This window comes from Ochotona curzoniae, unplaced genomic scaffold (genome assembly GCF_017591425.1).
Source record: "Ochotona curzoniae isolate NIBS_2020 unplaced genomic scaffold, NIBS_Ocur_1.0 contig_3432, whole genome shotgun sequence".
In the NCBI taxonomy this organism is placed as follows: Eukaryota; Metazoa; Chordata; class Mammalia; order Lagomorpha; family Ochotonidae; genus Ochotona; species Ochotona curzoniae.
Genome location: NW_024465859.1, coordinates 11397679 through 11410584, shown reverse-complemented (window position 1 = coordinate 11410584; position 12906 = coordinate 11397679). Strand labels below are relative to the sequence as shown.

General features: G+C 47.9%; 1 protein-coding gene across 1 annotated transcript in view; it reads right to left on the bottom strand.

The window, feature by feature from the left end:
• Positions 1–12906, bottom strand: part of KIAA1549L (KIAA1549 like) — a 276665-nt gene that overhangs the window by 41411 nt on the left and 222348 nt on the right. Inside the window, 2 exon segments of the mRNA XM_040980268.1 lie at positions 6705–6922; positions 10140–10321. Coding sequence (XP_040836202.1) covers positions 6705–6922; positions 10140–10321 — 400 coding nt within the window.

Genomic DNA, 12906 nt, shown 5'->3' with positions numbered 1-12906 from the left:
GGAAGATGATGAACAAGACAGACACAGCCCCCACACTCTCACAGCTTACACCCTAAGGAGCGAGCCAATCGATAGGCTTTTCAGAGGGATCAATGCTCTCCAGAAAAATAAGGCGCTACAACAGAGGTCAACTAGAAAGGGAGAGAGTTTGAGTTAGGACAGTCAAGAGAGGCCTCTTGGGGGGGTGGTGACATCTCTGCTTAGTTCTAAATGGAGCCAGGGGCATGATGACTTGGGCTCAGCGTATTTCAGGTCCAAGGAGTAGTGTATTCTGAGGCCCCACTTAGCCACTGCTAGCAACCTCATGTGTGTCACCACTGCTTTTTAGAGTTCCCAAAGCGCGCCCTGTTTTATGTCTCAGTTCTGAGATTTTAGCTGCTGATGGGTCGAGGATGAGAGTGCTTTAGCTATCTGCAGGGACTGGGGGAAGTCAGGAACCTCCCAGGCCTACGCACCGCTTCCTGGACACACACTAGGTTAGCCACAGTATTGCAGTCACATTATCCTTGCAATAAGCCTTGGAAACAAAACATGCTATCAGAGCATGAGGAGCTTTGCACCTAATCAGAGAACATCTGCTGTCTTTGCCTGCCTGGTGCCCATACCATGGCTACCATCCCTTCATGGGTAGCATGTGTCTCTGGCTGGACACTTCACGGTATCACATCTCCACAGCCACTGTGATTGGTCAGGAGGTGGGTACATAGCCTGGGTGGGGTAGTGAAGCTCCAACTTAAGCCTTCTGTTAGGGCAACGGGGAGAGGTATTCCACAAGCCTTGTGGTTTCTGAGAGGTTCTAAGTCTGAGGTGCTGGCAGCTGGTTTGCCACCATGAGGGAAGAGTGTAGGATCAAATCCTGGAGATCCCAGATGACCCCTTGGATCTGTGTGTCCCACAATGCTTGCTCACTAGTTCGTGCCACATTTCAATCTTTTAAAAAAATATTTATTTGTTTTTATTGGAAAATCAGATATACAGAGAGGAGAGAGAAAAATCCTCCAACTGCTGGTTTACTCCCAAAGTGGCTACAATAGCTGGGGCTGAGCTGATCCAAAGCCAGGAGCCAGGAGCTTCTTCCGGGGTCCCACAGAGATGCAGGGTCTCAAGCTTTTGGGCCATCCTTTACTGTTTTCCCAGGCCACAGGCAGGGAGCAGGATGGGAAGTGGGGCAGCTGGGATATGAACAAGTGTGCATATGGGATCCCAGTGCATGAAGGCAAGGACTTCAGCCACTGAGCCACTGTGATGGGCCAACACTTCTTCTTCTTTTTTTTTTTTTAAATATCTTTGATGGTGCTTACACAGTTAATTAGGGTGAGAAGGGTTGAGGACTATGGGAAAGTGGGTGAGACCGCTATTTGCACACCTTCCTTATCTTCTGTATCTGGAGTGGGGGGTTAAGGGGAGAAGCCACACCTTGCCTTCCAAGTGCTCCAGTACCCATGGATGGAGAACAGCCACCCAATGTCATTCCAGTGTCCCTGATGTGGAATATGTTCTGAAGGTTCAAGTCCGCATTTCAATCAATTGCAATCCGAAACATTCTAACAAACGTGTTTACAACCGGATATGTAAACTGTACCCTACAGTTATCTGCAAGGAAAGGCATCCCCTAGGAAGAAACACAACCTCAGCCAGCCTGCAGAACTGCATCTGTTCTAAGGCAGATCCCAAAGAGTTCTCATCCTTAAACCAGTTACAAATATGCTTTTTCTTTTTTTAAATACTCTTCACAACTCTTCTGACTTTGCCAATTAGCCCAGTTAGAAAAGATGTGCCAATATGAGGGACAGTAGAGTAGGGCGTTGAGATGGGGTAAGCCCTTTCATGAACCAGGAGTGTGGGCAAGAGCTCAGGTACCAGCACGGACATAGGGGACTCTTCTCTCAGCAACAATGCTCTACTATGCACACAGCTTAGAGCTGCTGCCACAGACCAGACCAGCAGTGTACACCTGGTGTGTGAGCATCTCCTTAGCTCTCTTTGTTAGAATACATGCAGCTCTCGGGCACAGAAATTACTCACTAGAACTGCACAGAGACCCTTCCATGGGGGTATTTCTTTCTTGATGGTATTTTGCTGCAATTTAAGAAAAAAAGTGAATGGATTTTGAAACAGGCAATGAAGCTTTCTCCCACTGCAAACTGAGTAGATAATGGTAAGCTTTTCCCCTTGGGGTTTAAAGGACTTTTAAATCCCAGAACAATTGAACAAAATTGTTCTCCAGTCATGTTCTGTGCAGCCCTGTGACTCCAGAGAGATAGTCTGGAATACTGCCTGGAGGAGGAGGAGGAGAAGGAGGTGTGAATGCAGCTGTGGTCCAGAGGCTCCTAAGCTGTCAAGCAGGGATGCAGGAAGGGGAAGGGAAGTGTGGCCATCCAAATAGGACATGGAGCCGGCTAGGGCTTGGCTAACTGGGATTCAAGCTCACTGTGTAAGTGTGGGAGGCAGTGGCTTCGAGGTGTGGGTTTTACTGTTATTCAGGGCTGGCAAGGTCATCCCGCCAGAGATGGCTGCATTGGAAAAGACAACTCCTGGGTTAGGAGGGAGTGTGGATCACAGGCAGAAGGGACAGGTCTTGCCAGAGGGGCCCCTTGGGGAAGCGCAGGCTTATTTTCAGCCAGAGGCAGAGAGAGAGAGAGAGAGAGAGAGAGAGAGAGAGAGAGAGAGAGAGAGAGAGAGAGAGAGGAAACAAGGGCAAAAACTTTCACTGAGATTCCTGTGGGCAGACAGGGGCTAGTAGGACTCACTGAGGCAGGCTCCAAGGCAGAGGTGCTGTCCCTAGTTACCTGGTCCCTGTGCTTGGAGTAGGTGGACCGCAGCACAGAGATGAGAGCCCCGTGACAGCATGTGCAGCAGGTGGTCAGTGCACAGGCCCTGGATGGGCTGGTGTGCTTAGGAAAGGCATTGGCAGGTCAGTCTTTCTGAAGCCCCAGAAACTGAGCGCAGAGTCAGGGAGGGGTCTTGGGAGGGAACTTGAATGGGAGAGGTCTTCAATATCTCATCATCACACCCAGACACTAGAAGTTGGGGGTGGTACTGATCACACAACACTCCACAAAAGCCCTCAGCGAGAGGCCAGGAAGCTTGGAGCAGGGGAGAAGCTGTTGTCTGTGCAGGTGCAGAGGGGCAGCTTGCTTGTTTCATTGCCTGCTTTCTTCTTCTTCTCTTAAGGATTTATTTATTTTTATTGGAAAGGCAGACTAACAGTGAGAAGGAGAGACAGAGAGATCTTCCCTCCACTGGTTTACTCCCCAAATGGCCACAACAGCCAGAACTGAGCTGATATGAAGCCAGGAGCCTCTTTCAAGTCTCCCATGTGGGTACAGCCTCCCATGGCTTTGAGCCATCCTCCACTGCTTTCCGAGGCCACAAACAGGGAGCTGGATGGGATGTGGAGAGACTTGAACCGGTGCCCATATGGGATGCCAGTGCTTGAAGGTGGAGGATTAGCCAGTTGGGTTTAGCTAAGAGATTATAAAAGTATGTATTCTAACAAAGAGCTATGAAAATCGTAAGAAAAAATTACAAGATGAGTACTCACTTTGAATATAAACTTTGTGTCTTATTCAAGTTAATATAGGACAAAGGGTAGCATTAGAGGTGGGGGGGTCCTGATGCTGCCTCTGGGCATAGAATGATGCCTCTGCTGTATGAGAGGGAAGCCTCTGGAGAATTGTAGTGTGAGCTGCAATTAACAGGTCATGCTAATCTGTGATAACAGGTAAGCCTCTGCAGCCACCTGCAGAGCGTGCCAAAAATAACACCTCCTAGCTCCATGAGGTTCTGTTCCGCCTTTCCCACTAGTCTTTCTCTCCACCTCCCCACCCTCCCACTAATCCTATCTCCAGTTGCAGTCCCAGCACACCCAGTCTGTGGCTATCTATCTTGTCCCCTCAACTGGTCAGAACTGAGAACAACTAGCTTTGGTGCTTCACCATCTTGGAATCGTGTCTTCAGCAGACATCCACTGAGCATGAACTATGTACACTCAGCACCAGCAGGGCTCAAGAATCTCGCCTGGGTTGTTGCTTGGTGCAATGGTTGAGATGTTACTTGGAACACCTGCTTCCCGTATTATTGCAGTGCCTTGGTTCAAGTCCTGGCTACTCCACTTTTTTTTTTTTTTTGAAGGTGGAGAGAGAAAGCAAATAAGCTTGTTAATTCACTGCTTTACTCCCCAACAGCTGGGGCTGGACCAGGCTGAAGTCAGAAGCCTGGAACTTCATTTGGGATTCCTATGTAGGTAGCAGTTTCAAGTACTTGGGCTAGCTTCTATTGCTTTCCTAAGCACTAAAGCAGGGAACTGGATTGGAAGCAGAGCAGTCAGGACTTGAAACAGCACTCTGAAATAGGATGCCAGTATCATGGGTGGCTTGCCCCTTGTACCACAACGCCAGCCATTGCTACTCAACTTCTGATCCTGCTTCCTGCTTCCATACACCCCGGGAGGAGGCGGGTGACAGTTCAAGTACCTGGGTCCCTGCCACCCATATGGGAGGCTCGGATTGAGTTTTGGGCACTTGGCTTAGGCCTGGTGTAGCCAAGCTGTTGTGAGAATTTAGGGGCAAGAACCATCATTTAGAAGACTTCTAGGTTTGTCTATCAGTCTCTCTCTTTCTCTCTCTCTCTCTCTCTCTCTCTCCTTCTTTCAAATAAATGAAAAAAAAATCTGGTCTGTATTTATGCTTGGGGAGTGGAGCTACATCTCTCCAGAATCAAATTCTGTACATTCTTTGTTCATTCTCTTTCCATAAAAAGCTTAACTGAAAAACTTCATTTCTCAAGTAACTTCCAAGTGATGTTCCTTTCATTTGTGCATAATGGGGCCTTCGTTTTCCCCGAATGCCAACAGAAGACTGAGGAAAAGCAGCTCCCACCACAGTCTACAAGAGTCCACTGAAGCAAAAAGTCCTAGGGTACAAAGGAAAAGCTAAAGAAGCCACCAGCCTCCCAAGAAACCTCATATCTTTTCTGCCGCAGCTGTTAACACAGTGACACAGGGACTGTGAACCCCTCCACAGTGGCACTTTACAGCAATAGCTTGTCAGATCAACCAGGACTAATTGGAAGCATAGTCAATTAAGAAATGGCTTCAAATCTCCACTTTTGGTTATTGAAAATAAACCATGTTAAGTTAATTAATAAAATTTGGCCCTGTTTCTCAGCTTGATTCTTGTGACTACTGCACAAGGTTGTTAGGGCCATTTTTGCTTTAAATGATGACCGTTTAAAGCCAGGAAATACCCTATGGGTCCTAGGTTGTGGGCATGTACTTGCCACAGCCTTGTGGTGGATCAGCCGCAAAGCCTGAAAGGATACTGTTCTGGCTGGAATATTCTTTCCTCCTCAAAACTCATGTGGAACTTGGTAGTCACTGTGGTAGTGGTTGACAGCAGAGCCTTCAGAGGACAATGGCACCTGATTGGCATCTGTGTCATTTCTAAGTGGGTGAGTTCAGCACCTTTGGGCCCTCTTTGCCCATCTGCCTACTACCATGTAACAGTGCAGCCACACAGTCATTGCCACATGCTGGTGCTTTTGTTTTGGGATTTCCAGCCTGCAGAAGTGTGAGAAAATACATTTCTGTTCATTGTTAAATACTCAGTCTTGGCATAATTCTAGGGCAAAACAAGCTGAGACAGATACCAATTCAAACTTCCTTTCCCTTCTCCCCTTACCTTTAGATTCTTGTAGTTCCTCATGCTTCAAATGCTCTTGTGATGAACAAACTTTGGGGGGGGGGGTTGATTATCTTTCCTTCCCTTCAGATCTCAGTTTGATAAGTGCAGAGACCAGACTGCCTACCATAAAACACTGCTGTGATTGAAAGAAATATAATAAGGGCTGGTGCTGTGGCATATCAGGCTAAGCCACCACATGCAGCATGGATATTCCATACAGGCACCAGGCCAAGTCCTGGCTGCTCAACTTTGGATCCAGCTCCTCATTCATGAGCTTAGAAAAGCAGCAGAAGATGGCCCAAGTGCTTGGGCCCCTGCACCCACATAGGAGATCTGGAAGAAGGTCATGGCTCCTGGCATCAACTGGCCTAGCTCAGGATTTTGTGACCATTTGGGGAGTGAACTCAGGAATAAAAGATTTCTCAGTCTTTTCTCTCTATAATTCTTTCATAGAAAAAAAAATCTTTAAAATGTGACATAACATTTACAGGACTAGGACAGCTTTCAGCATTTTGACTGAGGTATCATCTGTAGCAGGCAGACTAAGTGGACAAGTCTATGAGCCAGAAGAGACGAAGCAGCTTGGAGCTCTGAGCAGCTTGCAGTGTGCTGAGGATGAATGAAAAGGGAGCCATGGCATTTACCTTTCTTATGCAAGAGCAACTAACATAACTGAAAAAACACAAGTCCCTTGATTTGGGTGTTGCATAACTGAGTTGGTGATAATTATATCTGTACCCAGCTCTGAAACAGCATGGTATTTCTGAACCAGAAATACCATGAAGCCAAAGGACGGTCATTTGTCCAGGATTTGTTTATTCATGGCTCCAATTTTAGTCTCTTCCAGACTCCTCATGGAATACCTGTGTGCACAGCCTAGCATGACCCACATCAGCAGGCTGCAGAGGTCACAGTCCTGGGGAACTGTGACAAGGTCCGGAGACTGTGCTGCCCCTGGCACCCTCTGCTCCCACCCCAGTCACGAGAAGGTGATGGTTAGAAAATCCCTAGAGATTGCACCTGTTTTTAGACTCCACAAATGGAACACACAGTTCCGGGTCTGCTTCCAAAACCTGCTCGATTTCCTTTGGGGCTTTCTCGTACATCTTCTTCCTTTCGGTCAGGGCCTGGTTTGCCTCTGCTGGGGGGAAGTCGTAATACCCCTTCCTCTTGGCTTTGAGGCGCAGCTTGTTCCGATAGTGCTCGATGTCTGACTTCTGCTTCAGCGCTTTGTTCACCTGGGAAGAGAGACAGTCTCAGGTCCACAGCTGACCTGGCCCAGTGGATAGGTGAATGACTTCCACACGAGGCTGCATCTCTGGTCCTCTAAGCTGGTCTGACCTGCCTGTGCCCCATTCTGAGACCAGCCCATAAACAATGTGGAGCCCGGTGCTCGCCTAAGTCACCTCGGGACCTCTCCCCTGAGTCTGACTGTGCTGCAGCCCAGGCCAGACTCCATGCTCCTAGCTCATTCTGTCTGCACCTCTTTGCTTCCTGTGGAGGCTTTTGTTCCGGCAGTACAGTTAGTGCCTGTTCCCCTGATTGGATGCTGGCCCTGAGGAGCCCAGTGGCACCCCCTAGCCATTTAGCTGGACTCTTCTAGAGGAGGCCTCGAATTCCTGGAACAATAGGGTTAGGCAGAATGGGGTAGAAGTGGGGGCAGACATGGGGCTCAGGCACGAGGGGACAGTTTTGTAACCTAGGGACTTCTTGTGACACAGAAGTCGTTTTGACAACCAGTAAAGTCACCAGGCTTGGTTCTACATGACAAAGCCAGTGTGGTCTTTCAGAAAGAACCAGGGCTAGGGGTCCTTCTGACCTGCAAAAGCCATAAGCAGACAACTACGCTAAATACCACTCAATATGCAGCAAATGAAGTGGTGGTCACACTCACATGTCAAAACTTTCTAGGCTGTTCTATGGTTTTTTATATATATATAAAGATTTATTTTATTTTTATTGCAAAGTCAGATATACAGAGAGGAGGCAAGAAAGAGAGGAAGATCTGTCTACTGAGTCACTCCCCAAGTGACCACAATGGCTGGTGCTGCACCAATCTAAAGCCAGGAATCTGGATATTCTTCCAGGTTTCCCACGCGGGTGCAGGGTCTCAAGGCTTTGGGCTATCCTCAACTGCTTTCCCAGGCCACAAACAGGGAGCTGGATGGGCAGTGGGGCTGCCAGGATTAGAACCGGCGTCCATATGGAATCCATATGGAATCCCGGCACATTCAAGGCAAGGACTTTAGCTGCTAGACCACTATACCAGGCCCCAGTTTTATGCTTTCTTTATTACCACCTTTCAGGGGCTGCCATCGTGGGTTATTTATGGGTGCTGGTTCTGTCTGCTTCACTTCTGATCCAGTTCTCTGCCTACAGCCTGGGAAAAGAGTGGGGCATGGCCCAAGTGCTTGGGTCCCTGTACCTACATGGGCAAACCTGAAGAAAGCTGATTCCCAGCTTTGCGTAAGCCCTGGCTGTTGCAGCCCATTTGGGTGAGTGAACCAGCAGATGGAAGATCTCTTTCTCTCTGTCTCTCCTTCTCTCTGTGTAACTGCTTTTCAAAAAAAAAAAAAAGAGAGAGAGAGAAATCTTACAAAAAAAATATAAAACCATAAATTCAACCTTCAAAGACTTTCTTGTAACTCATCAAAGGAAGATTTTTGGCTTTGGGATTACGTTTTGTTCATCCAAACCAGCCACCCACAACTGAAGAAGAGGAAAAGTTACACAATAATTTGTATGAAGTTTCACAAAGGCAGTAAATTACAGAGAACAGTTCAGGGCTGCCTTCCGATTCCCATGCCAGCAAGGGCCCTCTTCGTTTCAGCTACTGGAGTACAGTAGGCATCCATTTTGGACAAGGAGAATGCCCATCTGTTATCCTTCCATGACAGGCCGAGGAGCTAGGTGGGGAAAGGGAGTCATACGCTGAACTTGTCCCACAGTGGCATCTGTCTCTATGACATGTGCATCATTGAGTGGGGATGGAAAGACCCAGGTGTGGTGGGCAGAGCAGGTATCAGCAACCAGCTCAGAAGCCCTGAAGCACTCAGTGGTGTGTCTGGTAGCAGAACTGTGCCCCAGGCAATCTTCAGTGACTGTGATTCTCAAATTATGTCACCAAGGGCCATCAAATATGTATAAAAACTAACCCTTCTTCATTGGCTCACTGATTCATTACAATCCTAAGAAAGTGGTTGCTATGTGCTATGCCTTGTTGCAAGCACTTTGCATATATTAACCAGTTTGATCCTCAAAGCAACCCTGTTATAAGGATGGAGTGACTGTGGCACAAATGAACCTGTTGAAGGTCACACAGATAGAAAGCTGAGTTATAAACCTTACAGTGTGGCCTCCAAGTCTCCACTCTTTGAAGCATGATGCTTTTTTTCTCTGATAAGTAGTAGTTTAGTCAGTGGGGGAAAAAAGCAGCCCTGGCCAGGGAGTTAGGGCACCCAGACATCATGGCTGTCATACAACCTGCAGTGTGCACTGAACCAGTTACTCAGCCCCTTGGGCTTCAGTCTCTTGTCATTTTTAAATCAGTGCACAGAATTTTTTTTTAAAAAATAATAAGCCTTTTCCATGAACTTCTTGAGCATGCTCACACGTATCTGTCTATTTCATCACTCGGCAGCATGTGTCACACATTGTAAAAGTTGACAGACATCTTGGCATCTCCCTGTAAACAGCCAGTGGGGTGTTTCAAGCCTGCTCCCAGGAATGCATATCCCTCACAGCACACACAGTGGGCCATGCTCCTGTCCACGTGACAGAAGCATCTCTGATCCCTTCTCAACTTGAACCCCTCCCAGATTGGAGGTTCAGAGACACTCTCAAGAAGGGGAAGGTGGTAAAGCCAAAAAGCCACCCCCTGCATCCCACAGTGAAGTTAAGGAGCTAGAATCCCACCTCTGCTCTTGATTCCAGCTTCCTGCTAATGTGCACCCTTGGAGGAGGCAGCAGGTGATGGCTCAAGTCCATGGGTCTCTGCTGTTCACATGAGAGATCTGAGTGGAGCCCCAGGACTCCGGCTTTGGCCTGGCCCAGCCCTGGCTGTTGCAGGTATTTAGAGTAGTAAAACAGTACACAAAAGTGCTCTTGGTCTGCATGTCTGTCTCCGTATGTCTCTCTGCCTTTCAAATAATTAAATTTTTTCTTTAAAGCAGAACGGTAGGCTATGTATGTGAGCAGAAGGCTGAATGCTTCCCTTCATACTCACAGTTCTTAAAAGCCTTTCTGGGCTTTCTGACAGAGAAGTGTTCTGGGAATCTCACCAACACACTTGTCCTGGGTGGGCCACTCTCCCGTGTGGGACATGTGCAGAGGCAAACAATGACCTATACAACCACTGGCTGGTGGGGACGCACTGGATGGCTGTGTCTGCATGCTGCCCTCCAAGTACAGCTGCTGGGTTCACACACCCAGAGGTCTGGCTCGCAGGCCACTCACCTCCCCATTGAGGACGGCCGTGGACTCCTGGCTCCTGTCAGCGGGCGGCTGCACCACGGGCAGCACTGTGGGTTTTATCGCAATGAGCTGCACGGAACCCGAGGATGTATCGAAGGGATCTGCGGCTGCCTTGCCTGAGCTGTCGAAAAGAACCGCTGCCTCTTCTTCATCGCTGGCTGGCACTGAAGCACAATACAAACACAGGGGAGGACACAATGTGGGGAGGATCAGTGCAGGCCCCCAGCCCAAGGACACCCCGTGTCTCAAAACAAACTCAGGAACAACTGCCTCTGGTTCTGCTTGTAACAGGTTGGCTACCGCTCATGCCTGCATTTTTCTTTTTCTTTTTTTTTTTTTTTTGGTAAAGATTTATTTATTTATTTACATTGTAAAGTACATATTCAGAGAGGAGGAGAAACAGAGAGGAAGATTTTCTGTCCGTTGATTCACTCCCCAATTGGTCCCAATGGCCAGAACTGAGCTGATCTGAAGCCAGAAACCTGGATATTCTTCTGGGTCTCCCATGCAGGTACAGGGTCCCAAGGCTTTGGGCTATCCTTAACTGCTTTCCCAGGCCAGAAGCAAGGAGCTGGATGGAAAGTGGGGCCTCTGGGGCACAAACTGGCACTCATATGGGATGCCAGATGTGCAAGGTGAGGACTTCAGCTGCTAGGCTATTGTGCCAGGCCCTCGTGGCTTCCTTTTACAATTGAACATCCACAACACTCAGCCCTCCATTGCACTGTCATTCGTGGGCAGGACAGACCAGTGAAGGTCTGGAGTTAAGCACTGACTGTCACTCTAGACTACAATCAAGCTCCTTTGGAAAAAAAAAAAACATTTTTAAAAGTTGGTTGTACTTTCTCTGCATTTAAGACAAAAATGAGGAACATGAATTTGGCCGGACCTTGCATCAATAACCTGACCATCTACCCAATCAGAGCTTTCAGGTCAGTTTCTGCCACAAATGTCACTGATGCAAGATGTGAAAGTGGCAGGCCTCCCCTGGGCCACTAGCCACCGTCATCACTGCTCAGACTTCTAATGTTCTGAAGGCTGCTCTCCAATGATTTGGGCTTGGGTTTCTTTCGTTTGTCTGAGACAAAAGAAACCTACTGAAAAAAACCACCCGAGAAACTAATTTAAAGCTGCAGACGACCCCTCTATTTAAACAGAGCCATTTCTGCCGATGCCCCAGTAAACTATAATTCTCCCCTCCATCAGACAATTCTGCTGTGACTGTCGAAAGATACCAGCCTGCCCCATGCTCCCATAAGTAAAATGACAGCAGAAGTCCCAGGGCCACTGGTGTCCTGCTGACTTACCTGTTCTAAAGCACATTCCAATTGAGCAACTATCCAAATGACAGCTCATTGAGCACACATCACCAACAGATGAATCAAGCCTGTTCAAGCAACTGAGCCAGCAAGACAATTCAGGAGCAAAGGAGGTGTTACAGAAAACAGGAATGTAATAGGAGTGCATTCATCTTTCTTCTTGTCTGCTCAGAGGTGCAGATGTTATTCAGATTACCGAGGAATGCATAGTTTATATCACTCTGTCACTTATCATAATCACAGAAGAATTGGCAAATGAAGCTGAGTAAATTGTTATTTTACAATGTATCTTGCAAAACCTTGCAGCCTAACGATGGGCTATAATTTGAATTTTTTGTTGATGTTAGTTCAGTGGATTAGTTTGCAACTAGCAGGCTACCAACCAGACATCCACACAGAGAAAGCTTTACTGGGATGTGTACCAGATGCAGTCAGGTTTCCAGAGGGTAGCTTTGCTGGGTAACCTCTGCCTGGCCACCATTCCCTGCCATTTGAACAACTGCTCTAAGAGCCACCTGCCTCCTGGAACTCTCTCCTGACACTCCTCTCCACAACGAGTAAAGACTAGTCTATGTCAACAAGAGGAAATGGCAGAAATGATATCACGTGACTTCCAAGGTAGGGTCAGGGAAAATCATCTTGAGGTCCTCCTTGCTGTCAGTTGGATCAGTCCCTCTGGGACACTCAGCTGCCATGTTAGGACACTGAGGCAGCCCCATGCGAAGGCCCACATGGCAGGGAACTGAGCTCTGCTCACAGTTCACGAGTGAGCCAACTTACAAGTTTACTCAAGACTTGATAGATGACTATAGACTAGGCCAACATCATGACAGTGACATAACGAAAGATGGTAACCAGAATCTTCCAGCTAGGTCACTCCCAAATTCTCACCTCTACAGACACGAGGTGGGGCAAGAAGTGGAGATTGTTATTTTAGGTTGTTGGATGTTGGGGTCATTTGTTATGTGATAGCAACTTAAGCACCTTCTATGTTTGTCCTCCAACCCCTAAAAGACATCCTCTACTATACTCGTGGGGGGGTGTTTTTTCCAGGGCAGCTTAATCACATTCCCCCATCTGATCAGAACCCTCAGGAGCTTTCATCATCTCTCTCAGTGTAAATCCAGATGTGTCCCTTCAAGACTCACTGGTGGGGCTGGGTGCTGGCTGCTTCACTGAGCTCACTTCTCCCCTCTCCTCTTTCACTCCCTGGTCACTCAGTGGTCTTCTGGAGCCTGCCAGGAATATGGTGTGAGCTCTCTCCTCTGCTCAGAACACCCTCTCTGCACATCTTTACCTGCCCAGTTTCTCTTTACTTTTTCAAGCTGCAGCTTGAAAACAAAACTCCCTTACTACCACCCGCACTAGCCTGCTTGCCACTCTACTGAGTTTTCCTCCTAACTTTTAATAACCACTGATTGCTGGGCTGT